General features: G+C 35.6%; 1 protein-coding gene across 1 annotated transcript in view; it reads left to right on the top strand.

Annotated features, from left to right (window-relative positions):
* The window catches only part of CACNA2D3 (calcium voltage-gated channel auxiliary subunit alpha2delta 3), an 868,261-nt gene that overhangs the window by 840,348 nt on the left and 902 nt on the right, over positions 1–27,011 (top strand). Inside the window, exons 36-37 of the mRNA XM_063428162.1 lie at positions 20,294–20,409; positions 26,539–26,618. Of these exons, the coding sequence (XP_063284232.1) occupies positions 20,294–20,409; positions 26,539–26,618 (196 nt within the window). The remainder of the gene's footprint in view (positions 1–20,293; positions 20,410–26,538; positions 26,619–27,011) is intronic.

The following is a 27,011-nucleotide window of genomic DNA, read 5'->3' as shown; positions in this document are numbered from 1 at the left end:
AAAGCATGTCTGCCTATCCAAAGAGGTATTTCTGGTTATGACCGAAGGTAGACTCAGTGTAGTTTTCTGTTCTCAAAAAGTAGTCTAAAGCAGTGGTCCCCAATCCGGACCTCGTGGATCAACAACAGTCAAGGCTTTGTCAGTATCTCCATATGAATAAAAAAGGGAAATATATAAATCCTGGACTGTTTGTGGTCCATGGGGACTGGGTTGGGGACCACTGGTCTAAAGTACTAAAACCAGACAGCATATTCCATTAGTGATGCCTTCCCTTTTACATTTTTGATCTACTTTTTAGAACAGAATGTTTTGATAAATCTCCTACTTTAACAAACCTGTTAATCTTCTCCAGTATCTGTTATCATTCAGGGTTGGCAAACAAGGAACACAGTGGAAGCGGTATTTGATATATTTTTTATTTAATTCTGTAAAAAAATTACAATTGGATGCCTACAATATAAATGCATTAGATGTGTTCAACAAACCCCCATCACTGAACATGTTAACCAACAAACATACCAGATGCATAGTTTGGATCAATTTATTTTAAAAGAAAACTGACTGGTACTAATTACAAAGATAAATGTTGCCAAGGCTAGTGAGTTATGTCACAGGAGAAAGCAACTTCTTTATAATGATGCAATCTCTAATTGAACTCTTATTGAAAAGCATTTTAATGCAATGATTTGCTAAATCTTTATATAAACTTTTGCATTTCTCTCACACAAAATTTTGGCAAAACGTCAGCATATTTAAAATCTATGCATAAATATGCAGTTCACTGCGCCATTAAATAAGCATGGTTAAGCATATGTAGTTATTTTGTTTTTAAAAAAATAATAATATTTTAGCATAAAAGCTAGAAAAAACACCTTAATTGTTCTGATTAGTTACATTCTATCACTCTCCCAGTTTTTATGACATCAGGAGATCATGCAAATCCATTTTTACTATTTACTATTTTTCATTCTTTTTTTATTTTTTTTTTATTGATTGCATGCCTTTGCAATAGATTATCAGTAAGAAGTATGCAACAATAGGTAATTTGTAGATGATATGACAGCTTTTCTTCTCGTTTCTGTGTGCAACCATGGATCTGCATTTTAGATATGTTAATCGTATTAAATTTAACTTCACAAATTTGCTACATTATGTGTTTTACTTGTTTAAAGCGTAAAATAATCTTGGAAGTGTCAGAATTACTGGATACAGACTATTCTGACTCACCACAACTCTGTCTTATGTGCCGCATGTTACCCATTAGGTGTCCAAGGTGGCGGCCATGGCCCAGGCTCAGATACGGCCATACACCTTCTCACGTTGTTGAGGGATCATTTTTCTGTATCAGTATCAGATACAGACCACTTTAAGAGCATCTTTGTAGCCCCTCCCAGGGCCAGCGCATCCATAAGGCGGCACATGCCTTAGGGCGCACCGGCGGCCGCCATAGGGCGCACTGGCTCAGGGGGTGCGAGACTCCAGTGACTGGCAGGAGGAAAGCGCTCCCTCAAACCAGGCCACATTTTGGACCCCCCAGCATGTGGCTGTATTGACATCCCAGGGAGTGAGGGAGCTCTGACCTACTTGCTCTGTTCCTTCATGCGCCGTTTGCTGATGTCGCGGAGCCGGAATATGATGTCCTTCAGGCTCCCGGCATCAGAAGACAGGCCACGAGGTGTGAGGGAGCAGAGCAGGTAGATCAGAGCTCTCTCGCGGCCTCAGATGCCAATACAGGTGCATGCCTCACAGCAGCCCCACTGGACCCCCAACGACAGACTCACACCAGCTCTCCAGGAGGGAGGCTGGGTGGAAATTTTTTCATTATAATAATATTAATAATTAGTGAGTGTATGTGTGTATGTGTGTGTGTGTGTGAGTGTGTGTGTGTGTATTTGTGAGTTAATGCATAAGTGTCTGTGAGTGTATGCGTGTGTCTGTCATTGTGTGTGTGTGTGTGTGTGTGTGTGTTTGTGAGTGTCTGTCAAATCAGTGAGAGTCTGTTTGTCATTGAGCCTGTGTGTGACTATCAGTGTTTGTCTATCAATTAGTCTGTCAGTGTTTGTGTGTCTGTCAGTGGGCATTTGTGTGTATGTCAATGAATGAGTGCATATGTGTGTCTGTCAGTGATGTATGTGTACACAAAAAAACAAGCTAAAAAATGGCGCAGTAATTTTTAAGTGACTATAAGATATTTAAACAAATAATAGCAGCACCTTATAAGTGTAAAAGCTCAAAAACACTAGAATACAAATAGTTAAAACATTAAGTGCGCTGTGTCTTTAAATAGCTATGCCTTCACAAAATTGTGCAAAATGCAACACTCACAAAAGTGCTTAAGTGCAAAATGTGCAAAACAATAAATGTTGTGACTTGTGCATAGGTTCTTATTATACAACCAATTGTGGTAAATAAAGGGTTAATTTTGTGAAATAATTATTAATAAATTATTTCACAAAATTAACCCTTTATTTACCACAATTGGTTGTATAATAAGAACCTATGCACAAGTCACAACATTTATTGTTTTGCACATTTTGCACTTAAGCACTTTTGTGAGTGTTGCATTTTGCACAATTTTGTGAAGGCATAGCTATTTAAAGACACAGCGCACTTTATGTTTTAACTAGTGATGTATGTGTGTTTGTCATTGAGGGTGTGTGTGTGTGTGTGTCTGTTGAGGAATGTGTGTGTGTCAAATCAGTGAGTCTGTGTCTGTCAGTGACATCTGTGTGTTTGTCATTGAGTGTGTGTGACTGTCAGTGTGTATATACCAGTGTGTCAGTGTGTAGCATGGTTGAGCGGAGCAGTCCGCAGTACAGCAGCTTTTGTTTCCTGTACCCTGCCGGACTGACAGGAAGTGCTCACCGAGAGAGCACTTCCTGACAGTCTGGCCGGGTACAGGAAACTGAAGCTCCTGTACCGGGATCCTCTACGCTCGGCCAGGCTACAAGAGAGGTAGGAGGCACACCAGGAAGGGGAAAGGACCACTAAAGGGTGAGGGGTACACCAAGGGACAGGGAGGGGAGGGGAGAAAAACACAAAGGGACAGGGAAAGGAGGGGGGAGGAAGACTAGGGGACAGGTAGGGGAGGGGACCACTAAGGGAGGGGGAGGGGAGAGAGGCTGGATGTGAGAAAAACACACAGCATACAAGAAGGGGAAAAAGAGACACACAGAGAGGCTGGGGTGGAGACAGATGGGCTGAGGTTGACAGAGACACACACAAAGGAGATGGGAAGAGTAAAAGATACAAAGGGACTGGGAGAGAAGGAGTCACACAAAGGGGCTTGGAGGAGTAAGACACACAAAATGTGGGAGGATGTAAGAGTCATGCAAAAGGGGAGATAAGAGACACACAAGGGGGTTTGTAAGAGATACACAAGGGAGGTGAAAGACACACAATGGGGAAAAACAGGAGATAAGATACACTAAAGGGAGTAAGACATTTAAAAGAGGGGATAAGAAACACAAAAGGGAGCTTAAGAGGCACACAGGTGAAGATGTTATTTTTTAGGGGGAGGGGGTGGTGGGGATGCATCTTCGCCTATGTGCCCAAAAATGTTTGCACCATCCCTGATGACTCAGAGTGCCACAGGTGGTGCTTTGAATCATTAACTGAGCATTTGAACAACATCGGCATACTTAAATTGGACTGTACATGATATTAGTGCAGGCATTGTTGACCACAGGACCACTAGGGATACAGCTCAGCCTCCTTTGGACTACCTTGGATCAAGCTCACACTACACTAGACCATAATGGAAGGTACGCAGGAGGGGGAGAAAAAAAAGCATACACATTCAACACTCTTAGACTTCCCTACACACACATGGGCCGGTCTTGATTATAAACAAAAAATAAATAAATATGCGGAGCTTACCGTGTGATGGGGGCGCAAACACTGGTCAAAATTAGCGTTCAATTTAGTTTTTTGCATTTTGCACACACAAACAAATATAAACACTAACTTTTGCCTGTGTTTGTGACTAAGTGGCTACTAGAAAAGACTGTACATACCCCATTTGTAATACTTTGGGTTGTTTACTTTTGCAAATGGTATGCCATCATGGGGGTCATTTTCTTTCCTGGGTTATCATTTGGTCTCAAAGGCAACATAATCGGTCTGGCAAATTTCAATGTGTATAAACTGAAAAATGTAATGTGCTATATTTGACCCTGTAACTTTCCAAACACCATAAAACCGGTACATTAGGAGTACTGTTTTACCTGCGAGACATCGCTGAATACAAATATGTGAACTTTATTGCAGTAACAGCTAACCGTATTGTGATATTCACAAAATGCCATGCAGAACTAAATTATGTTTAATATACAAATATTTGATGTGACATGAAAGCCCTGTTTCTCCTGAACAAAATTATATATGATAAGTGTGTGTTAAAGTGATTTTAGCATAGCTTATATGCTATTACGGTATTCTAAAATGTAGGAAGTTACAGTTCCTCTTTAAATACTCAGCATACATAAAACCTAAATTTTAAGCATTTTTCTAACAATTTAATAATTTCCCAGTGAGAAACACAGTTCATTTTAATTTTATATTAGTATCCAGGTTTTACAGATCTAACACAGAGGTCTTTGTAGCCTCCAGCGCTACCTTGTATGTTCTCTCCGACATTCCCAATAATATGAAGTCTTTGTAGATTGAATTTTAAACCTGAAGCAGATTTTCATATCACACTCAGCTTACATTTGTGAATATATGAAGCTGACAGAATGTGCCATATTTGCTTCTTGGGCAAAAGTCCAGTTCTTCCACAGCCCTAATTGCCAATGTTGGTGAAAAACTTGACTGTATTAGAGGAGACACGTTTGCTCTTTGACAGTGTCACTTACCATGTTTTTGAAATGCATCAAAAAAGAAAGTCACCATTCTTCTGAAGTGTTATTAACTTATTTTTTTTTCTCAAGACAGGCTTTAGGATACAGATGACTAAATACATCTGTATAATGAATGTATTCCTGTTAATCCTAAACCTGGCAGAGATTGCATTTTAAGGAATTCTATATATGCCTGAGAAATGCTGTATGACAGAATCCAACTCAAACCACGAATGTACAGTTATTTCTTATAGCTTATAACAAATTGTTACAACGCCACTATTATTTTAACAGTTATAGCCATGAAAGTATTTGCTAACCAGACATTGCATGTTAAAGGAACACTCCATGCTCTATAACCACTACAGTATGCTATATTGTCAAGAATGCCTAGTGCCCCTCTCCCCCCCATTGTCAGTAGTCAAACCATTTGTAACAATTTCGGCAACTTACATTGAGTCCACTGGTGGTGCAGGAACTCCAAGCTGTCTATTAAGAAAATTGCATGGGGCAGTGCACTCCAGGCACCATAACTACTATAGCACTCTGTAGTGATTATGGGACATGGTGGAGTGTGCTTTTAAATGGAGAAGTAAGTCTTAAGGCTAGTATAACATTTATAAAAGTTTAAATATCAACAAGTTTTTATTAGTTCTCATATGAAGCATAGAGAGTAAGCTAAGTCAGAATGTAACAAAGAATATTTTCCTGCAGTTTATATGAAGGGACACAACAGAGCCCTGACAGAAGAACTCATTTGGGGCTTCATGGCCTAAATAACATTTTGCATTGTGCATTGCTTTGCAATACAATACAAAATATGAATGTGTGTATACACATTATTGAGAGGGAAGCGGTTAAGGTAGTGGTTTTAAAAAGATGCCGTTTGTCTTTTTTTTTATTAGACAATATAAAACTTGCCTATACCTGCTTAAGTTAGAAAGTGAAAACAAAATCTAAATGAATGGTTCCATTCAGAATTTCGGAGAAGTAAAATTTTGAATTTTGCACACATCAATTCTTAATTTATGATCATACAATGGTATGACCATTTATGATTGTATTTTTTCTTTGTTAAAGTACAATAATCCTTTGCGATTCAAGGCTGCAGAAATGCAGTCTTCTGTTTAGAATAGATAACATATTAATACAATGCTTTCTGATGATCAAAGCACTTCTGCCTAAGATATTGTACTCCGAAATTCTAACAAATCTAAAACACAGCAAAATCTGTTGAATGAAAATGTGTATCAGAGAGGAATTCCCGTCCAAGTGGTACAGAAAGCCTGGATCATATCTACTCTAAGTATCCATGTTAATATCATACTGTATGTGTTGTATATACTGCCAGGACCACCAGTATTCTAAATACGTCTTTGGTTTGCATCTGGCCCCATTTGATCTTAGTTTGACAGCAAAGCCTCTTACAGAAAGTGTGCTTGAGAACCTTCTTATGACTTTTTTGTAGCTGGATAAATCAATTCATCCACACCTTTTGTAGCCAAGAGAAGAGAATATGTTCTGTCTGATGGTGTGAGTTTTAATATTATTTCATCCTCAGATACACGCTTCTATAGGTCTATCTAAAATATATATTTTACAGTATACAGACAAGATTAATTAATAAGTGTCTGTACTAAAAGCATCAAAATGATCCAGCATCATAAATTTAGGTCATCTAAATCATTGGTTGGTATTGTGATTTGAGACAAAATCTTTCTATTTTTGCTAAATATTTTTTTTGTGAGGAATTTGTCACTTAATGAAACTCTACAAGCAGAGTTGGCTGCTAATTTTAAATGCATAACTTAGATTAGAAATATGTAAAAATGACTGAAAAATTAAAAATATATAAAATTTTTACATTATCTGCCCAGACCAAGAAATAGAACATATTTTGTCCAATCCTGGCACATTTATCACAATCACTTAGTGAGGAGAACAGATCCTACATACAATTGCCCAGTAGGTTATTAAGAAATATCTGTTCTTGCACTTGCAATTTAATTCAGGAAACTGCTGCCAAAGCTGTCAGAAGCAAATCTGTTTCCTATTAGTAATTAAGGGAAATAACAGAGGGACTGGGTGGTGGGCACATGCAACAAAGGTACATGTTGCATAGGTACATGTTTCCAAGATGTCAAATGTTTGTGACCAAGACCTTTATGCCACTTTTGCTATTTGTGTGTTCTACCTTTATTTAACTGTTTCTCTTTAACTACACTTTGACAAATTGTTTTCTGATATCCTATTTGTATGAAAAAAAATTACATATAACTGGAATAAAATATTAACAATGGAAAAAGAAAAAAAAAACTACTAAAAAAATCTACATTTTTCAGAATTGCTTGCAATAATTTAATTACAATTAGTGCAAATATGAAAAATAACGGAACTTAGATTCACTTGTTAATCTTGATTGTTAAATGCCTTATGTTGTTAGTATTTCAATTAATTTTTGGCAGTTAGAAGTCAAGTATTGCAAGGAGTGAATCAGGATTTTAAATCAACTTAATTCTAGTCAAATATTCAAAAACCAGTGCACAAAAGTATATACAAAGTATAAACATATTTGTAAAAACATAACATAGTCCCCAATATATTTAACTTAAAGTATTTTGGTACTTTACATTCAATTTTAATTCTATTTTATCATTAAGTAATGCAGATCTGCCAATTATGTTTACTTGTGTGTCTATTTCTCACCCGTGTTTCATCTACAGGGTGAATTTCACAGACCCTGTGCGCCTCACTGCTGAGTTTCTGCTAGTTTTCTCTAACCAGCTAATATACCCCCATGTAGATCACCACCGACTTTTTGACAAGTGAGAGGGTCAAATTGTAGACAAATTCAGTTTTCAATTCACCTGTTGATTAGTCCCATTTTGCTTTTGAGACAAAATAGTAGCCCCAACTGCACTTTACCCCTATTATGGCTGCCATTTGCAAATGAAAACAACTTGCGGACTATAATATTGGAGATTCTGAGTCTTTTCACTTTGCTTTTTCATCACCAATGTCTGGCAAATTTATGGATTTTTTTATTTTTTTTTTACCCCATACATATAGAATTGTAAATGATGTATTCAGCCTTTATTGGAAAGATATAGAATAATGCCCTATTGGCATTATTCTATATGCCTCCCTTAAATAAACACTCAAAGACCATGTTAAAAGCAGTTTTACTTACCTCAGTCCAGCCCTGGGCAAAGCACTGCTAGCATACCCCCATCTGATGTCACGGGAACCGGGCCAACTAATTCAAAGGGCTCAGTGCGCATGTGTGTGCACAGAGTCTGCAAGGGGATCCAAAAGGGAGCGAGGGAGGAATACAGAGAGGGGACCAGGAAGTCGGGCGGGGATTAACAAAAATAACTGATGGGATTGAGAGGATGGATGGCTTCCTTTTGTGTTGGTGGGAGGAAACACAAGAGCTTATATGGAAAAGCAGTTACATCTGTAGGCAGTGTGCAGTGTGGTTGGAGTAACCCTTTAATGCTGAGTTTTTCTTGTCTTGTTTATTCCACTACTTAAGATATCACAGATGCAGATTATACTGCATTAATTAAGTACAGCAATACAGGTTTTCCCTTGCTAACCAAGACGCTATTTGGTGGTGACATTATCTGTGTCAACATACTGAACAGCTAAAACTTTAACACTATTTGAAACCCTATCTAACTCTAGACACACCTATCCCTAGCTAACTATACTATTTGTATTTGATCTGTTTTCAGTTTAGCATGCACGATTATATATAAAATGAAATGACAGCTGGGTAATTGGTGCATTTAACAAATTTATGTTTCCTACTATTTATGCAAATCTGTCTACTTTTCCCATGTTTGCCCATGATCCCCTTTTTCTTTCATGTTTTGCGAGCTAGAGGAGATGAGACAAAACTGACTTTATTTACGACTCATTTCAAGACATCAGTTCCTCGGGTTTGCCTGGAAAACATATCATTGAAATGAAATGCATTTTGCATTAAATGCCTTATTTTTGCCTTTTCAGGAGGAGTCAGCCACTGTAATCTAAACATTTCTAAAAAAACAGAACCTTTTAGAATTAACAAGTTAATATATATCTGTATTTCCCTTATTTAAAAACAGTTTAATCTCAAATGTGACAGTTCTGCTTTAAGTTTCTCCAGTTTCATTTCTTACTAATCATCAGCTGAGGGTAAATACGAGCCACATATCTGTAAATGACAGTAAAGAAAAATTGTTGTTTTGCACATTGAAATACATTGAAACCCTTTAGTGGTTTAATTATAATTTAAAGGGATATTGAGGACCATAAAAAACTATAGCTCATAGTGGATTTATAGTTTCAGTGTTCTTCCTGAGACCCAAAGTCCACATCTTCTACCTGGGATGTTATGTAAGAATGAGAAGGTTTCACTTTTCACACTATGCATTCAAAATATTTTTGTTGGATATCACTGTACCATAGCTGTTAACTCGTTATGCACAGCTAAAATGACACAGATCCCCTGTGTCAGTTCATAGTTGCCAAATATCTATACCTGTCTATGCATCCTTCGGAATGTAGCCAGTATAATAGGCTATAGTGGTTATAGTGCTTAAAGTGTCCCTTATGTATTAATCTTTTACATACAAAGCTTGATTGCAAACCTAAAGCGTACAACATAAATATTATTATTGACTATTTATGAATTATTGTTGATGCCTGGGCAGTGGTAGAACTAAAGAAGACAGGGCCCTTGTGCAAGAATTTTTTAGGACCCTCTATCTCAAGGATGGCCAAAAGGTAGATTTCCATCTGTCATACAACTCCCACAATGCTGCCAGCTGGGGATATACCATTTGCCCATCCTTGCATGGTTGTATTAAGCACTGAGCAGTTGTTTGTGTGGAGTATGTGTGTGGGTGTGAATGTAGGGGTGAATGTTTGTGTAGTGTTGTGTGTTTTTATATACTGTTGTAAAAGTTTAGTAAAAGATAAACAGATGCACACCGACACATGTAGCTAAATTTAACATGTTTAATATCCTGCTCTGTGAATTGAACTTTTATTACATACAGGCGTCTCTAGCAGGGTCTAGCAAGCTATTAAAAGAGCAGGGGATAAGAAATTCTAAATTAAACAGAATTTGTGATAAAGGAAGTGTAAACATTAGATGTATTTTTACAGGAAGTGTTTAGGAAGGCTGTGTAAGTTACATGCAGGGAGGTGTGACGAGGGCTGTATAACAAAAGTGATGTAACTCCTAAATGTCAGAGAATTGAGCAGTGAGACTGCAATGGCATGATCTGTCCACAAAAGCTGCTTCATTAAGCAAACGTTGTCTTGGTGACTATGGTGTCCCTTTAAATGTTGTTTCCATTCCTATCTCTGTACCATAGTTTCAATTTTACAATTGTGTCTTTCACTGTCTTGGGTCACTAACTTGCCTCTTTCAATTTTATCTTACTAAAATTAATATTTTGCCAAAGTTCTAATTTAGTATCTATGAGTAAACTATCAATTATATAATATAACGACTGACGCACACAAAGCAATTAGTTCAGGAATAGCCACCATCTCTCTCAAATCCATCTGTTTATCCATTATGCTTTTTCATCCAAAAAAGTATCAAAACTAAATGTTAAATAGATCACTGATCATTTCTAACTCTGAATATTGTAATCTTCTCTTGGTTTTCAATTCACATTTTCAATTCACATTTCCTATTTTACTCAGCCCTATTGTGAATCAGGCTATTTATATCTATAACTTAAAATCCTGTAGTACCTTCTATTACTATAGTAATTCATTTGCATCTTCCTTCCAGATATTGATGTATTCATCTGTTGAATATATTTTGAATTCATTGACTTCAGAGATTGTCCTATGAACCCAAAAGGCATTTTATAACATTAATTTGATTTGTTTGTACAACAAAGCAGAATATATTGGGTTATATTAATTAACATTAGGGATAAACCTGGTTGCAATACTTGTTCAGTCAACCATGTGTCTTTGTTTTATAATAGGAAATTGTATATATACATATTGTATTTTATTTACTGTTTTTATGGCACTGCATTATATATGAAAGGTTTTTTTGTTTGTTTAATTTTGCTTTCTTTTTGATCAACAATGGCAACAAGGGTGTGTGGAATGATGCACCCGATAAATGTGAATCATTTTTTTCCAATCTAATTAATATTTTTGTGTTTTATTATGCTCCTCAAACTCCTGCCCAGTCTTCTAACACAAACACAATAAATAAATTAATACACAAGTTCTGTATCTGAAGAAAGGAAGTTTGCTCTATCCTATGGTATGATTTTTCACATTATGTCATTCCAAGCCTCTGGTTTCCCTAATTCAGTTGTTTCAAATACATTTTTTACAAGCTTTGTGAGAAATATAAAATAGACGAGACAGGATATTAATAAGTGGTCATGCAAAAAGCATAAAAAAGAGCCAACTTCACCAGTTCTTCATTTTCTAAGACTTGAATACAACTTCCTGACATTGCATGCTTGGTTGGTGTTAGTAGTGGGATTTGAGCTAACGGTGTGGTTTATTCAGAATCTTTCCATTAATTTTATGTAGAAAGTTCTCACACTCCTGACAAAAGTTAAGGTTATTAAAATAAAAATATTATGCAGCTGTAGTGAGTTCTTTTGACACCAGGTGAAAGTTTGAATTTGGTGGTAATTTTTTCATTTTAGATTAATACAATTCGTCAAACTCTTCCCCAGTCTTCTAAAATTTAAATCCAACATGACTTTTCTAAATGCCCTTGTGACTTTTCCAATTATGATATAGATCAGCTTTACAGAGACTTAACGTTGCCTCCAAAATTACTTTTTTAATTTTGTTTGATGAGAATTGTAGTTGCCAAATTGTACAAACATCCATTTATTAGTTGTATATATTTTGTTAGCTCACATGTCCTTTGGTCACAGATATCTGAAGTATGACTTCCATTTCTACCAATTTGCATCCTTTTGTTGTTTTGCCCCTCTCTCTATTTTTATTTTGTAGCAAAAGTTTATATGTTTTAAACGTTAAACTCTAGTGTACAATAGTTTGCAGTGCATTTATTTAAAATAAATATCTGCACCTAGACAATTCTGGTTATTTTTTGCAGATTCTACTGACGTTGGAATATATGCAATTTAGTTTGCCAGTTCCATTCTCAGATTAGCTAATATTAGAATTAAAAAAAAAGTGAGGCCAGCGGTAAAACTTGTTAGCGCTTGTGGAAAAAAATCATAAAAAGGGTTGTGTTCTCATTGTTTCTGCCATAGCGTGTCCTGGCAAAAAGATAAAGTACCGAGAAAATAATAAAAAATAATGTACGATTGAGTTGAACACAGACATTAAAATAACAAAGTATAATTATAAACCTTCTAACATTGTGGGATGATCCAAGCTTAGAAGTAGAGTCTGGTTTCATCTCAGGAGACTTGGGGTTAAGGCAAATCCAGGCTTAGGTTAATGTAATATGAATTTGTTGGTCTCAGCTAGACCCTAGTGGACATGTGCCTACACTAGAAAAACACCACATTGTTTGGCAGAAGAGTCTGTGTTTATCAAAAGCCAAAAGTAAAACAGATATGGTACTGAAGGTCACATATTTGTTGTCTTTGGAACATGTAGTAATATTGCTTTGTTCAACTCATTTATCATTAGAAACAGTAATAAAAAAATTACTAAATTAATTTAAAAAAATAAAACAAATGTGCATAGATAGATTTTACAATGTGATACATTAAATATTAGAAACTCAAAACACATTAAATTATTACTTTTTATAGTTTTGAAAATATATTTATATGTATACGGTTAGTAAATATTTCTAGAATTGTGCCTGGCTTATTTGATATCTGACTTACTGCACCAAAATATATATGTTTTCAATTTATTTTATTTATGCTAGCATATTTTTTTTTTTTTTATATCAATTAATTTTTTTCCCTTAAAATGGCCTCTTCTCACCCACACAAGTAAACCACTTAACCACATATGCTACAGTACTATGATGTCAACTCCGCTACACCGCCTAATATTTTAGATTGAAATATTTCTAGACTAGAGATCTCATTGTGCCGTATATGTATAAAACACACATAGATGTTGGGCTAACTTATGAGAGGCATTTGTGACCATCATTTTGAATATTCATTTATTTTTAAACATATTTAAAAATACTTAATCTTTCCATTTGGCAACACTGCGGAGATTAGAATTTCCAATAATTATGTCTCACCAAAAGAATGCGTGCAAAGCAATGTGAACTTTGCCATACTATTTCTTTTTTCTTTTTAATTTTTTCTTGACTTTGGAATAAAATAACTGCTTTCCCTAAAAAGTGTTGACTTTTAGAGATAAAATCAACATTATCACAATCTAAACAAGACTGTATTTATTTTTACCCAACTACTCCATATTCATTAAAAATAAAATAAAAAAAAATAGATTTCTTATTTTTTTGTTTTTTTTTTTGTTTGTTTGTTCAGTAATCAAACTATAAATAAGCAAGTGCTTTGTTGGCAAGTGTGATACCCATTGAAAATCGGTTGGAGAATATTTATTACAATGCAGTATTGTTTCTAATCTTGATATGAATTAATTATATTAGCAGAGTCTAAACATACAACCTGGAATACAAGAGAACCAAACAAAGAAAGTATTACAGCACAATACTGTATGTGTGACAGCCCTGGTTTTATACATTTTAGATTTGCAGTACTGACAGTAATGGCATAGACAGCTAGCCTATGACCAGATGTCATGCTCTCTCTTATAGAATCATAAGAAGAGGGTCGTTTTTCTGGAACCTCTATGCTGGGTTTGGTGTGTTGACAGAGTCAGGTCCTCTGTCGAAGGAAGGTCAAGTCTATAGAATACAACAGATGCTGGCACTTGGATAAAAGCCAACACACCAAGATTGGGCAGTGGCAACTGGACAGGGTCAGCAAAGCTTAGAAAAGCAATCATGAGTGAAGTCAGGAAAACGAATAATTAAATAGGCTCGGATCTCTCTAGAAGAGATTGAATTCAAAATGGAAAACAGAGATTCAAATCGCATACATGGTTTTAAGTAGTGTTTAATGATCTGAAATAGTATATTTCATATGTGGGCTATACCTTTGTTGTGTAATTTATATAAATAAAAGTTGTTTCAGAAGCACCATTAGGTAATGCATATTCTTGTTTGTGCATTCCAACCCCTGAATTTCAAACATATTGAAGAAAGATTAGGAATCAAATAAAATACATAATGATAATTCTACTGAACAGGCTAAAAAAAAATGTAAGGGACATAGCGCTCAATCTAATAAGATTTCTAAATGATTTAATACTGTTAAAATTTAAAAAAATAAATAAAAGGATTTATCTACAAAATTTCCCATAGACTTTAATGGTAACTTCTGTCGGGAAAAAAATTCTATCAGTATTGAATCATTTGGAAAGCTTATTAAATCAAGGCCATAATCAGGAAAATGAGAAGACAGTAGCTTATTGAACAGACAGAAAGTAATCACATTGCAAACAAAATTCCTAAAGTGCCATGAAATTTAAAGGCCTGTTGAGTGATGTCAAGTCCTCTTGGTATTTTTTATCACTGAACTTTTAAGGAAGAACTGTCTCTTCCAGTTATTTATTTTATTATATTTACTTAAATCTAAACTCACAAGTGCATGCAAGCCAGTGTTGAAGATGAGCAGCTGGTTCTGCAAAGTTCAAACTCCCGGCAATGCTTTATCAGGGCTTAAAATTTGCAGTCCAATGCTAATAGCCAGGCCTTAAAAGTTACTAGCCATTGCAAGTTTACCTCAAAGGGTAAATTTCTACTTGCCAGGGCTAAATTTTCACTGTTTCACTAGCCAATTGTTAGTGGAGAGTGGAAATTATGAGCCCTGGCTACTGGACATTACTAAGTTTGCTATTTTTGCTATGCAGTAATTGCTTTTCATAGTATATTTGTCAGATTAACCCCTTAACGTCGTTACAGGGTTCTATGCCGTCCCCATTTAAATGGGCTTTAAAGCCGTTGCGGCGGCATAGAACGCGTAACGGCTGCAGCCCCCAGAGCCTGGGATACTTACCTCCACTGTGATCCTCTTTGGGAGGACTGTCTGACAGCCCAGGCAGCCCTCCCACGGCAAAATAAGCCCCCGGGGACCATGTGAACGCTCTCAAAGAGCGATCACATGGCCCCCTATAGCTGGCTGTGAATCTGCCAGCAGGGGGACTGTCTGACATTTTAGACAGTTGGTGGGAGCTGTAAAACAAATATATTAGACATGTGTAAAATTAAAATAGAAATGTATTTATATATATATAATATATATATATATAATAATATATATATATGTAACGTCATACAAAGTGTATTTTAATGTTAATATAAGTATATATATTAGTATTAAAATACACTTAGAATGACGTAATATATATATTATCCCCCATATCCCCCATGTTTCCTATATTACAATAATAAAATAATACAATAAATAACAAAAATATTGAAACAAAATTTTATATAAATTATATATTCATATGTAATTTCATTCTAACTGTATTTTGTTTTATATATATATATATATATATATATATATATATATATATATATATATATATATGTAACAAAATACACCTAGAATGACATTATATATATATATCTATATATCTATATATATATATATAGATATATAGATATATATATATATATAGATAAATACATATAATTACATAAAAGAATACATTAGTATACACGTAGAATTTAAATACCTATAAATGCATATATATTAAAATACTACATGTATATTTAAGTAATCTTTTAACATAATTATGTGATTTGATTAATTAAAATTTGATTGACATGCCTGACAACACAGGGAGAAAGTGCAGATAATTTAATTCGCAAGCACTATATTTGACCCTGTAACTCTCCAAGACACCATAAAACCTGTACATAGGGGGTACTGTTTTACTCGGGAGACTTCGCTGAACTCAAATATTAGTGTTTCAAACTGGTAAATTGTATTACAACGATGATATTTTAAGTAAAAGTGGAGTTTTTTGCATTTTTTACAAACGAACAGCACTTTTATGGACTATATTATTGTTATATGTTTTACTGTTTTAAAACACTCATATTTGTGTTTAGAGAATAACAGTACCCCCCATGTACAGGTTTTATGGTGTTTTGGAAAGTTAGAGAGTCACATATAAGGCTTGCATTTCATTAGTTTGTGACTAAGTAGCTACTAAAAAAGACTAAACATACCCCACTTTCAATACCTTGGGTTGTCTACCTTTTCAAATGGTATGCCATTATGTGGGTAATTCTCATTCCTGGGCTACCACACCGTCTCAAAGGTAACATTACTAATCTGTCAAATTTCAATTTGAAAATGGAACGTTCTATATTTGACCCGGTAACTTTTCAAAACACCATAAAATCTGTTAATAGGGGGTACTGTTGTACTCGTGAGACATCGCTGATTACAAATATGTGCTTTTTTTTTGCAGTATTATGTCATAACAGTATTATGACATTCACAGCTAAAATGTCAGACGGAAATACAAATGTAAAAAAAATATCTTATTTTCTCAAATTTTTTTAAAATTTTATTCATAATAAATTATGTTCCATATATAAATAGTTAATGATAGATTAAGGCCCTGTTTCTCCTGAACAAAATTATATATAATAAGTGTGGGTGCACTTAATGTGACAGCGGTGAATTACGGTTGAACAGACATATAGCGCAAATTCCAGTTTTTGTTTACGTTTTGTTTTGATCAGAACGTGCACTATTGACTCCATCCTGAAGAGGTTAACCAACCAAACACATTTTACATATCCTTTTAAAGGGTATATTTTAATATGATTGCCCCCCTAACACAGGAAAAGGATGCAGAATAAATATATATACATTGTTTATGTAGTGAAATGTAGGAGACATAGTGAAAATAAGGAATGCTAACATTTAACCCCTTAAGACCGCAGGGCGTTCTATGCCGTCCCTATTTTGGTGGCTCTAAACGCCGCAGGATCTTTTGTACTTACCCGGTCGCCCACGATCCCACGCCGGCGATCGCGGTATGGGGACTTACCTGGACATAGCCGTCCATGTCAATGCCAGCAGGGGGAGTGCCTGTAATGACCGGTACTCCCCCTGCTGCCTGAAAATAAAATAAAACCTATTAAATCAGTGTAAAAATAAATAATATATACTTAATATATAAAAATAATATATAAAAATAAATAATATATACTAATAGATCATATATATATAGATTATATATATGATCTAAGTATATATACACACATACACATAAATATACATACACTGTCTACGTGTATTTTAATATTCATATATACATTATTATATATATATAAATATCAAAATACACGTACAATAATATTGATTAAATATATATATAATTTTCATTATATATATATATATAATAAAAATAAATAAATATATAAATACGTTAAAAAATAAAATTACAAAAATAATAAAAAATAAATCGATAAAAAATATATATACATGCATAATTTCTTTCTAACTGTATTTTAAAATTAATATATATATTGATATCAAAATACATGTAGAACAAAATAATATATATTTATATACATAAGTATATACGTATATATTACTATATATATATAAATAAAAATAATAAAAAAAATTATATACATATATATATATACACACACACACATATATATGCAATAGTAGACAACCCAGGGTATTGCAAATAGCGTATGTCCGTGTTTTTTTTAGTATCCACTTAGTCACAAACACTGGTCGAAATTTGCGTTCAAATTTAACACTAACACTAAATAGTAACACTAACTTTGGCCAGTGTTTGTGACCAAGTGGCTGCTAAAAAAAGACTGGGCATACTCCATTTGCAATACCTTGGGTTGTCTACTTTTGCAAATGGTATGCCATCATGGGGGTAATTCTTATTCCTGGGCTACCATATGGTCTCAAAGGCAACGTAACCAATCTGGCGAATTTCAATGTGAAAAAACTGAAATATGTAACACGCTATATTTGACCCTGTAACTTCCCAAATCACCATAAAACCTGTACATAGGGGGTACTGTTTTACACGTGAGACATCGCTGAATACAAAGATGTGTATATTACTGCAGTAAAAGCAAACAGTATTTTGACATTCACAGTTAAAATGTCACGTAGAACTAAAACAATTAAAAACATTCTTATTTTCTCCCATTTTTTTATATTTTTTTCATATTAAATTATGTTCCATACCTAAATATTTGATGTTAAACGAAAGCCCTGTTTCCCCTGAATAAAATGACATATAATAAGTGTGGGTGCATTTAATATGAAAGAGGTGAATTACGTTGGACAGACATATAGTGCAAATTCCAGGTTTTGTTTACGTTTTGTTTTGACCACAACTTGTACATTTGGCTGCGGTCTTAAGGGGTTAAAGTCCAGGTCTTTCTGTGAGGTATGCATGGACTAGCATGTCTTAGATGTGTCAATGTCACTAGGTACATTTGTTTTTTTATTTAAATCTGCTTACCAAGTGCCCCTCGAGCCTGCCAATACAGTCCGTAAAATGACTGTGAATGTTCATCATTTGATCATAACTGTCTCGGTGCCAAAAAATTAGTACGTGAAAGTTATCAAACTTCAAATTGAAAGGCCCGCAGGAACTGATTTTCTTTGCCTTTTATTTTATATTTTCGAATTTCATATCGGTTACTTTATATACATTGCAGATTAGAAACAGCTACATTAGTGCAAACAGATTGAAAGCAATCAACATTCCTTTGTTTCTTGTTAGTTTGTGCTTTGTTACAATGTTTCTCGTATTTACCCTAAAAATATTGCGCGAGGTGCCGCCTTCTATAAAGAACAAAGACAAGAGGATAATCCGAGACACACATGTAATTTTATTTTTGTATTACAATATATAAACACCTTGGGATCATTCACAAATCCCTGGGAATTGTGGAGTATCACCGAAGGATTTGCAAAGTTTAGGCCAACATATTAAGAAAAATTGCCGAATTGGAGAATTTCTATTTTTAGTTATTTTGACTCTTAGAAAAGTAGTTAAGCCTTCGAAAATTACCTGTTTCTATAGATGTCACACTTGATTGCCAATTACATATGTTCAAGATCTACTGAAGTAGACTCAACCAAGAACAATTTAAAAACTGTGGGAGAAGCTCTCTCAGCTAGTATAGTAATTAGTTGTGTTCTGATGACCTAAGCTCTTTTCTTATAGACTGTAATAACACAATCACTGGCTTAAGAGAGTTTATAAAAACCTTCTAATGCAGTAGGCTGAGCCAGCTTCATCAATAAACACTGTGCACGCATGCTATGAGGTGTGAGGTCCAATTTGCACTTCAATTACAATTCAATTTCCAAGGCAAATGCATATTTATTTAGCTTATACCATTTAGTTACAATCTTACTAAAGAGGTATGGAACAGGAAACTATTAGTATGGATTTATTTGCAGATCAGTATTTGAGAACTCTCAGTTGGTAAACAGTCAATTGTACAAATTTCCAATTGTATTGCCAATATACTTGTAGGCTCTTCTTTCCCTAGTCCTAATCACTAATGTATTTATTCAGTTTCTCTCTCTCTTCATTCTCTGATTTGTCTCTCCCATATCTATTTTAGAATCTGCCCAGTAATTTATTCCCCATGTTGTTTTCTCCACATTTTAAGTTTTGCCCAATTTATGTCTTTACAAGTCAATTTCCCTATTTTCTCATCCAACCCCTGGATATCCTTTTCATCTCATGCTATACTTTGCCCTTTATCATTACTTCATCCACATTTGCATAATAAACCACAAATTCAAATAAGACTGCACATTCACAGGGATTTCATAGGTTCATATAGGTTCACCCCAAGATCTCCTTCTTTCTATTCTTTACAGGGCAAACAGGGGTAGAACCAGGTAAAAGCACAAAATTGATGCTCTGAAAGTAGGCATCACCTGCTGGGCCATTTTCAAAAAAGAGTGAATTGTCCATTAAGTGGGTGGCATACCACCATTTTTGAGAGAGCAGACATAAACACCATCCATCCTGTCCTGAGATTCCAATGCTGCCCTGGATGCAACAGTGTATCAATCCAGCACCTAACGGGCAAATCCAATAGGTTACCAAATGTGACCAACAGCCATTATAAACATATATACTAGACATTCCAATTGCAAAAAAAACATAAAAGACTTTAGTTTTTTTTCTAGACTTTGCAATGAAAACAGAAATGCTATAATCTATGTTTGTTTGAAAGATCTTTTTGTGATCGGTTATTTTTTCAACAAATACTATATATAGTTAAGTCAACCAAAGCATGGAATTAAATTGCTTCAATATAAAAAATGATATAAAAAAAAATATCATTATTATTACGACTTGACATTTTTCACAATTGTTTTTTTTTTTCGTTTTTTTTCTAGGTCGTTCGTGATCCAGCAAATTCCCAGCAGCAATCTCTTCATGGTGGTTGTGGATAATGTATGCAGTTGTAGTTCTGTTTCCCCAATTACTATGGCACCTATTGAAATTAGGTATATCCTTTATTTGGAGAACTGCAGAAACTTCACAAAGTATTTTCAGATTGAAAACATGACCGTTTAAAAAAAGAAACACATTTTTACTTGGCGACTTATAGCAGAGGAGATTTACAGTGCGTCAGTTGATCAGATGCAGGCTCCTTTCCTCCTTTTATCAAATTAAGTAAATATAATTATTCCATATTGAATTCGTGGCTTGAGCATGTGTTACTGGTTCATTTTTTTCTATCATCTGATTTCTTCCAGGGTATTTCAAATCTTTCAGATACAGATCCAGGTCTAAGCATTATTTTCATAACTCAGTGTTGTCATTTTGGGCTTCACTCCTGCTAGAGTTTTATGTCGCTGTTGGGTGCATAAAACACTGAAAATGAAGAAGGTTTTTCTACCCAACCCAGTAAAGTTGTTTACCTTGAAATAAAAACACTAATTTGCTGTAAAAATAAATAAATTATGGGAATGAAAAAATGCAACATACATGGGGGTATCTATTAAGACAAAACAGCTGCTACATTGGATACACAGTTCTAAATGCTCAGATACATGAATCTTAATTAGCACTTTGCCCAATAATGCCCTAAATACCTTTCTCAATTTACTAACAGCCAAAACAATCGTATTGTGCTTCTACAAAATTATGTAAACAGAAGAGAAGTGACCCATTATTGTCCCTTTGTAAAAAAAAATAAATAAATAACGAAATAGTCAACACAGTAAAATAAAATAAAATAAAATAAGAAAACAGTGGTTCCTTGATACCCCAAATAGCCGCTACCTCTTCCATCCATCCCATGTAAGCTGCAGTGAGAGAATGAAAAATATATGTTTTGCTACCCAAGCCCCTAGACAACATTTCAAAGAACCATGGGATGCCCAGTCCCCTGGTCTTCTATTTTATAAATGTAAGGGGTTTATAACTATCCAACAGCAATTTATCATTGAAAAATATTGGTTCTTATGCAGCTTGACCTGTGACATACAGCAACAATATATAGACACAAACTAGTACACATACATAGAGACAAACTCACATATGCATAAAAACACAATAACACAAATCCATAGATTAACACTTTAAATATGAAACAGCAGTATGCAAACGTGCACTAACACACATGCATTGAAGTACACAATTCCGCATAGATAGTCACGCACATAGACATACATAGAGACATAGTCACAAGTGCATAAACACAAACTAACATACACATTCACAGACACATTATAGCACACATACATACACAAACTAGCAGACATACAAATACACAAACAAACGCACAGATTTCGTAGGTCTACCTCGGAGTAAGTTGAATGTGTGTGCTCTCCATATCAATTCAATTAATCAAATGTCCCTCCAACATTATTTTGATGGGAACAAACAAATAAACCAAAGCTGCATTCTAATTGGTTGCTGGTTGATTTTATCCACTCAAAATATAATTGGAAATGTATTCATTTAATTTACTGACTAATAAAAAAAATAATCTAGGTTGCATAGCTATACTATATATATAGAATATATTCAAATGTCCTTAAATCCACACTGTAATATAAAAAAAAATATACAGTTAAGAATTACTACTCTAAAATATGGCATGTGATAAGAATTTGGGGGGCAAGCTCTGTTATCTATTTCAACAAAGAGTGCATTTACATATGAACCTTCTTTAATTTAACTTTGCAGTGTTCTGTTGAAAAATATAGTTATCATAATGAGTGAATAAGACAGTTGGGAAGTCAAGTTCCTATCGGCCCTCGCCATGATATTAGACAGAGATCTAGAAGTGCTGATTTGGAAGCATTTGTTAGTATATCTGTTTGAATGTGTTACAGCTGCACATATTTTGCAATTAAACCAACTATTTTTGGCCATTGTAGCTGGACTGTGTCCTTGTTGAGCAATAGAGCTATTTTGGCATTTTTACAGTGTCTTTGTTCACCAATAATTTCCTTATTTCACATATAGTATATGTGTGCATGTTATGTATTATTGAGTTTTTTGTTTTTTTTTGTTATTTTAAACTACAGTTATTTGCAAAACTGTGAATTGTGGTGAATTCGAAGTGCGTTTTCCATTTTAGATCAAAATAGCCAAATGGAAAGAAAAGTTTGCTTGGAGTATGTTTCCAATTAAATGAACACTATAGGATCAGGAACACAAACACAAATGTATTTCTGACCCTATAGTGTTTAACCCACCATTTAGGTGGCTTGCCCTCCCTTAGCCCCCCCCCCCCCCCCCGGCTACAAAAGTTCCAGCACCCCGCGGGTCTGCCGGTGCTGTCTCCGCCCCTTTTTGTGACATCATCAAAATGGCAGATTTTTAGCCAATCCAATGCTTTTTCACACATTTTTAGGGAACACGGGAATGCCTAGATAAGGGCTTTCAGCGTTATCAAAGTTCATTCTGCGCAGAGCTCTCCATTAGTGAATATGGATTCATTTTTATTGTAGCAAAGTTTTTATTTTTTCCAATGTTTATTTTTTCCAATCGGGTTTTAATTTTTTTTTTATTAATTAAATGCGGATTTTGTCATTGTCATCTGTATTTGGATATCCAACATTATGTATATTGAGAAGTATATCATTGTTCTTAACTACTGGTATGTGTGATCATTTGTTTTTCACTATTGTTTATGTATGTATATGCACTTTAAGGTGGTTTTTCTTGTGGGCTTTTTGCCCAATCTAGTTGCATTGGTTATTATGGACTTTTGTTTGGCCATTTTAAGGGGTGAATATAAGAAGATTTAGAAGAAAGAAGACATCTGATAGTATCATTTTTTTTACAGGTATTAGATGTATTGCCCCCCTTCACTATTATTAGGGTGAGGGGGGAGAAGGGGGGGGGCCTAGGTAGCATAAATTATTTTATGGGGTGTGGCTAGGGGCTCTTAATCCCCTATGGGTGCTGTAGGGGATGTTTGGACACACCATTATTAGAGGATGTTGGCAATAGCATATCCACCCTTCTATTATTTACTTAATTACAGCCCTATCCATAGTTTTTGGGTGGGGGTTGGGGGACACTACATCTCCCCCTGGGATAGGGCCTATCTGGTGACTGGATAGCAATGGCCTCCCAGTACCTGGCTTTAAATATTTAGCAGACATGCCCCCACCTTTTATAAGGCAGGTTTAATGCCTTCCTTACAGTAATATGGGTGTATTATTTACCTCCATAGGGTTTTTATATATTTGTTTTATAACATCATAATTAACCCTCAAACCGCTGAGGGTTTAAAATTGCTGCTTACTACGTATAGGGTTTGGATATGAAGACACACCAAATGTATGCAGACAATTGCTGCTCTCGGGCTAGACTGAATTCCGACTACATTTAGCTTCAGTAAATATGAGAATTGTCAATGCAGTTGTAATTCAGACATTTTCACAGGATTTTGTCCATTTGACATACAGTATATAGTGATTAACCCTGTTAAAGGACCACTATAGGCACCCAGACCACTTCAGCTTAATGAAGTGGTCTGGGTGCCAGGTCCACCTAGGATTAACCCTTTTTGCTGTAAACATAGCAATGCAGAGAAAGTGCTATGTTTACTTTAGGCTTAATCCAACCTCTAGTGGCTGTCTCATTGACAGCCGCTAGAGGCGCTTCTGCGCTTCTCACTGTGATTTTCTCACTGTCTCACTGTGATTTTCACAGTGAGAAGACGCCAGCGTCCATAGGAAAGCATTGAGAATGCTTTCCTATGAGACTGGCTGAATGCGCGAGCGGCTCTTGCTGCGCATGCGCATTCAGCCGATGACGGGGAAAGGAGGAGGAGAGTCTCCAGCACTGAGGGAGCCCGGCGCTGGAGAAAGGTAAGTGTTTAACCCCTTCTTCTCCATCAAGCCAGGCAGGAGTGGGACCCTGGGGGTGGGGGCACCCTTAGGGAACTATAGTGCCAGGAAAATGAGTATGTTTTCCTGGCACTATAGTGGTCCTTTAATGTTATGGTATGCCCTTGACTCCTGCTCTGGATCCTTTCATTTTTGCTTTTTGAAAATTAATGCTCCATCTTGTTCTCATTTTTGACACTGTAATAAAATTTTAATCTACATGTTATAGAGATATGGTTATGTTTTTTCTCAAATGTCATTGTGTTTTTAAAAGAGGAAATGCTTGTAAAAAGAGTGATGCTCCCTGCCCTGTTTTAAGGGAATCAGACAGTGGTAAACAGATTATTCTGTGTCTTTTCTTGTTATTACAAGTCATACAGGAGCTGCAAGTCTGACAGCTGCTCATTTTCTTACAGTTAGTGACCTTATTTCGTCCGACAGGTGTCAACACCACAAAACCACTATTTCAGCTGGCAATTTAGTCATCAGCAAGGTGAATAGAGGTTAAGTGCTGAAGAAAACAGTCTGTGTAGGCTGTTATTACCCTGCTTTTGCTCATCCTTCTAGAGTAGGATTAAGGCATAAATTCAAGATAATTTGAGGACAATTTGTGCTGCTTCTCTTTGCCCTGGTAAATGTGTAAAACTGTAGTAAAAACTCAACATATTGGTGATATAGCTCAGCTTCTCACTAAACTTGTATATTTGTGATACAGCTTAACTCTTTACTAACCCTGTATGTCTGTGATATAGCTCTTTACTAACCCTGTATATCTGTGATATAGCTCAGCTCTTTACTAACCCTGTTTATCTGTGATATAGCTCTTTACTAGCCCTGTATATCTGTGATATAGCTCTTTACTAACCCTGTATATCTGTGATATAGCTCTTTACTAACCCTGTATATCTGTGCTATAGCTCTTTACTAGCCCTGTATATCTGTGATATAGCTCTTTACTAACCCTGTATATCTGTGCTATAGCTCTTTACTAGCCCTGTATATATGTGATATAGCTCTTTACTAACCCTGTATATCTGTGATAAAGCTCTTTATTAACCCTGTATATCTGTGATATAGCTGTTTACTAATCCTGTATATTCCAGCACTGATGTCCATTGGGGGAGGGTCACACTCCATCTCCTCTGATGTAAGCCGTTGGGGGGACCTAATGTGCACTTCATTAGGCTTTCTCCATATTCTCCTCAATGCTTTCCTATTGGGTTTTCCTTCACGCTGAAGGTCCTCATGCAGAGCGTGAGGACGTCCAGCATTGTTTCATGGGGTCAAACTCCAGGAAGCACTTGTAGTGGCTGTCTTTTAGATCTTACTACTGCAATGTAAACAGTGCGGTTCCTCTAAAACTGCAATGTTTTACATTGCAGGATTAAGGGGACAAGCACAGGGCACCCAGGCCACTTCAATAAGTGGAAGTAGTCTAGGTGCCTATAGTGTCCCTTTTAACCCCTTAATGACCAAATGTCTGGAATGAAAGGGAATCATGACATGTCACACATGTCATGTGTCCTTAAGGGGTTAAAGCCTTTCTAATGTGTCTATATGGAGCTTACATGGGCTAGTAGAGAGAGATAAGTACCAGGAACTTTGCCAGTGTCCTCTGTATACCACTATGTCTCCTATGCTTGATGGCAGAGCTGCAGGAACAGTTATAGAGAGTGTAAAACTCAGCGCTGTCCCAGCTCCTCCATGTCTGTGTGTGAGGCTGGACAGGAAGTTAAAGGACTCCCTTCCCATCTGCCCACTGACAGCCTCTCACACAGGAAATGCATTGCAGGAGGAGCAGGGACAGTACTGAGTGATATACACCATATATCATAGGACTCAGTGAACAATAAAAATACATTCATTATGTAACCTTACTCTGACATTAATCCCTCTCTAAGCTTAAACCCCCCATTTACCCTAACCACTTCTAACATTATCTTTGACCCTGCATGCATTTACAACACAGCTGCATAAACTCACTCACAGATTTAAACCTAATCATGTATTCATTGAACAAGTATTTCAGACAACTAATTTCGGTATGACTAATTCAAAAAAAAAAAAGTCAGATTTTACACGAGTAGGAAAATGTAGGCAGTTGAAAGAATTCGGCCTATATTTTGTGATTTGCCAGTTCTCCACAATCTGATTTAGTAAAGAAACCAATACTGTGGGAGTATGAACCATGTTTAGTTGTTTTACCCAGAAAGCAACTGAGTAATTTGTACAACAATTTGTGAATTGCATTTTCGCATGATTTGTCCTTAACTTCTTTGCACATAATGAATCTCTCAAATGTGAACGCTTAAAATCCCAGAAGATACGAAGGCGTCCAGAAGCTTGCCATGGTTTTCATCCTGAAGTAAGTAATATATACTTACAGCAGTAGGCACTTTGTTATGTATCTATCTGTCTGTCTGTCTATCTGTCTGTCTGTCAGTCAGTCAGTCTTTCTATTCTGCATTTTCAAAAATGATCGTCCCCATTTCAGACCAGTAGGAGGCTCCAACAATCAGGAGCATGCAGTTCTTCTCTATTTTGTTTTTCCTCAGCCCATAAACTCCTATACAGCATGAGCTTAAGAGATAAGTAGATCAGCCCCATCTGTGGTCCCACTCATCAGATGGAACTTCACAATAAGTTGAAAGACTAAGCAGGTGCTACTATCAGCATTTTTGTTAAACATGTACAAGTTGGAGCATGCATATTAATACAGGTAATTTATTTTACCCGGCTAGTAAACATGCTTCAGAGT

This window comes from Pelobates fuscus, chromosome 7 (assembly GCF_036172605.1).
Source record: "Pelobates fuscus isolate aPelFus1 chromosome 7, aPelFus1.pri, whole genome shotgun sequence".
Lineage (NCBI taxonomy): Eukaryota > Metazoa > Chordata > Amphibia > Anura > Pelobatidae > Pelobates > Pelobates fuscus.
Note: the sequence above shows the minus strand (reverse complement) of the source record. Positions and strands in the feature narration are given on the sequence as shown.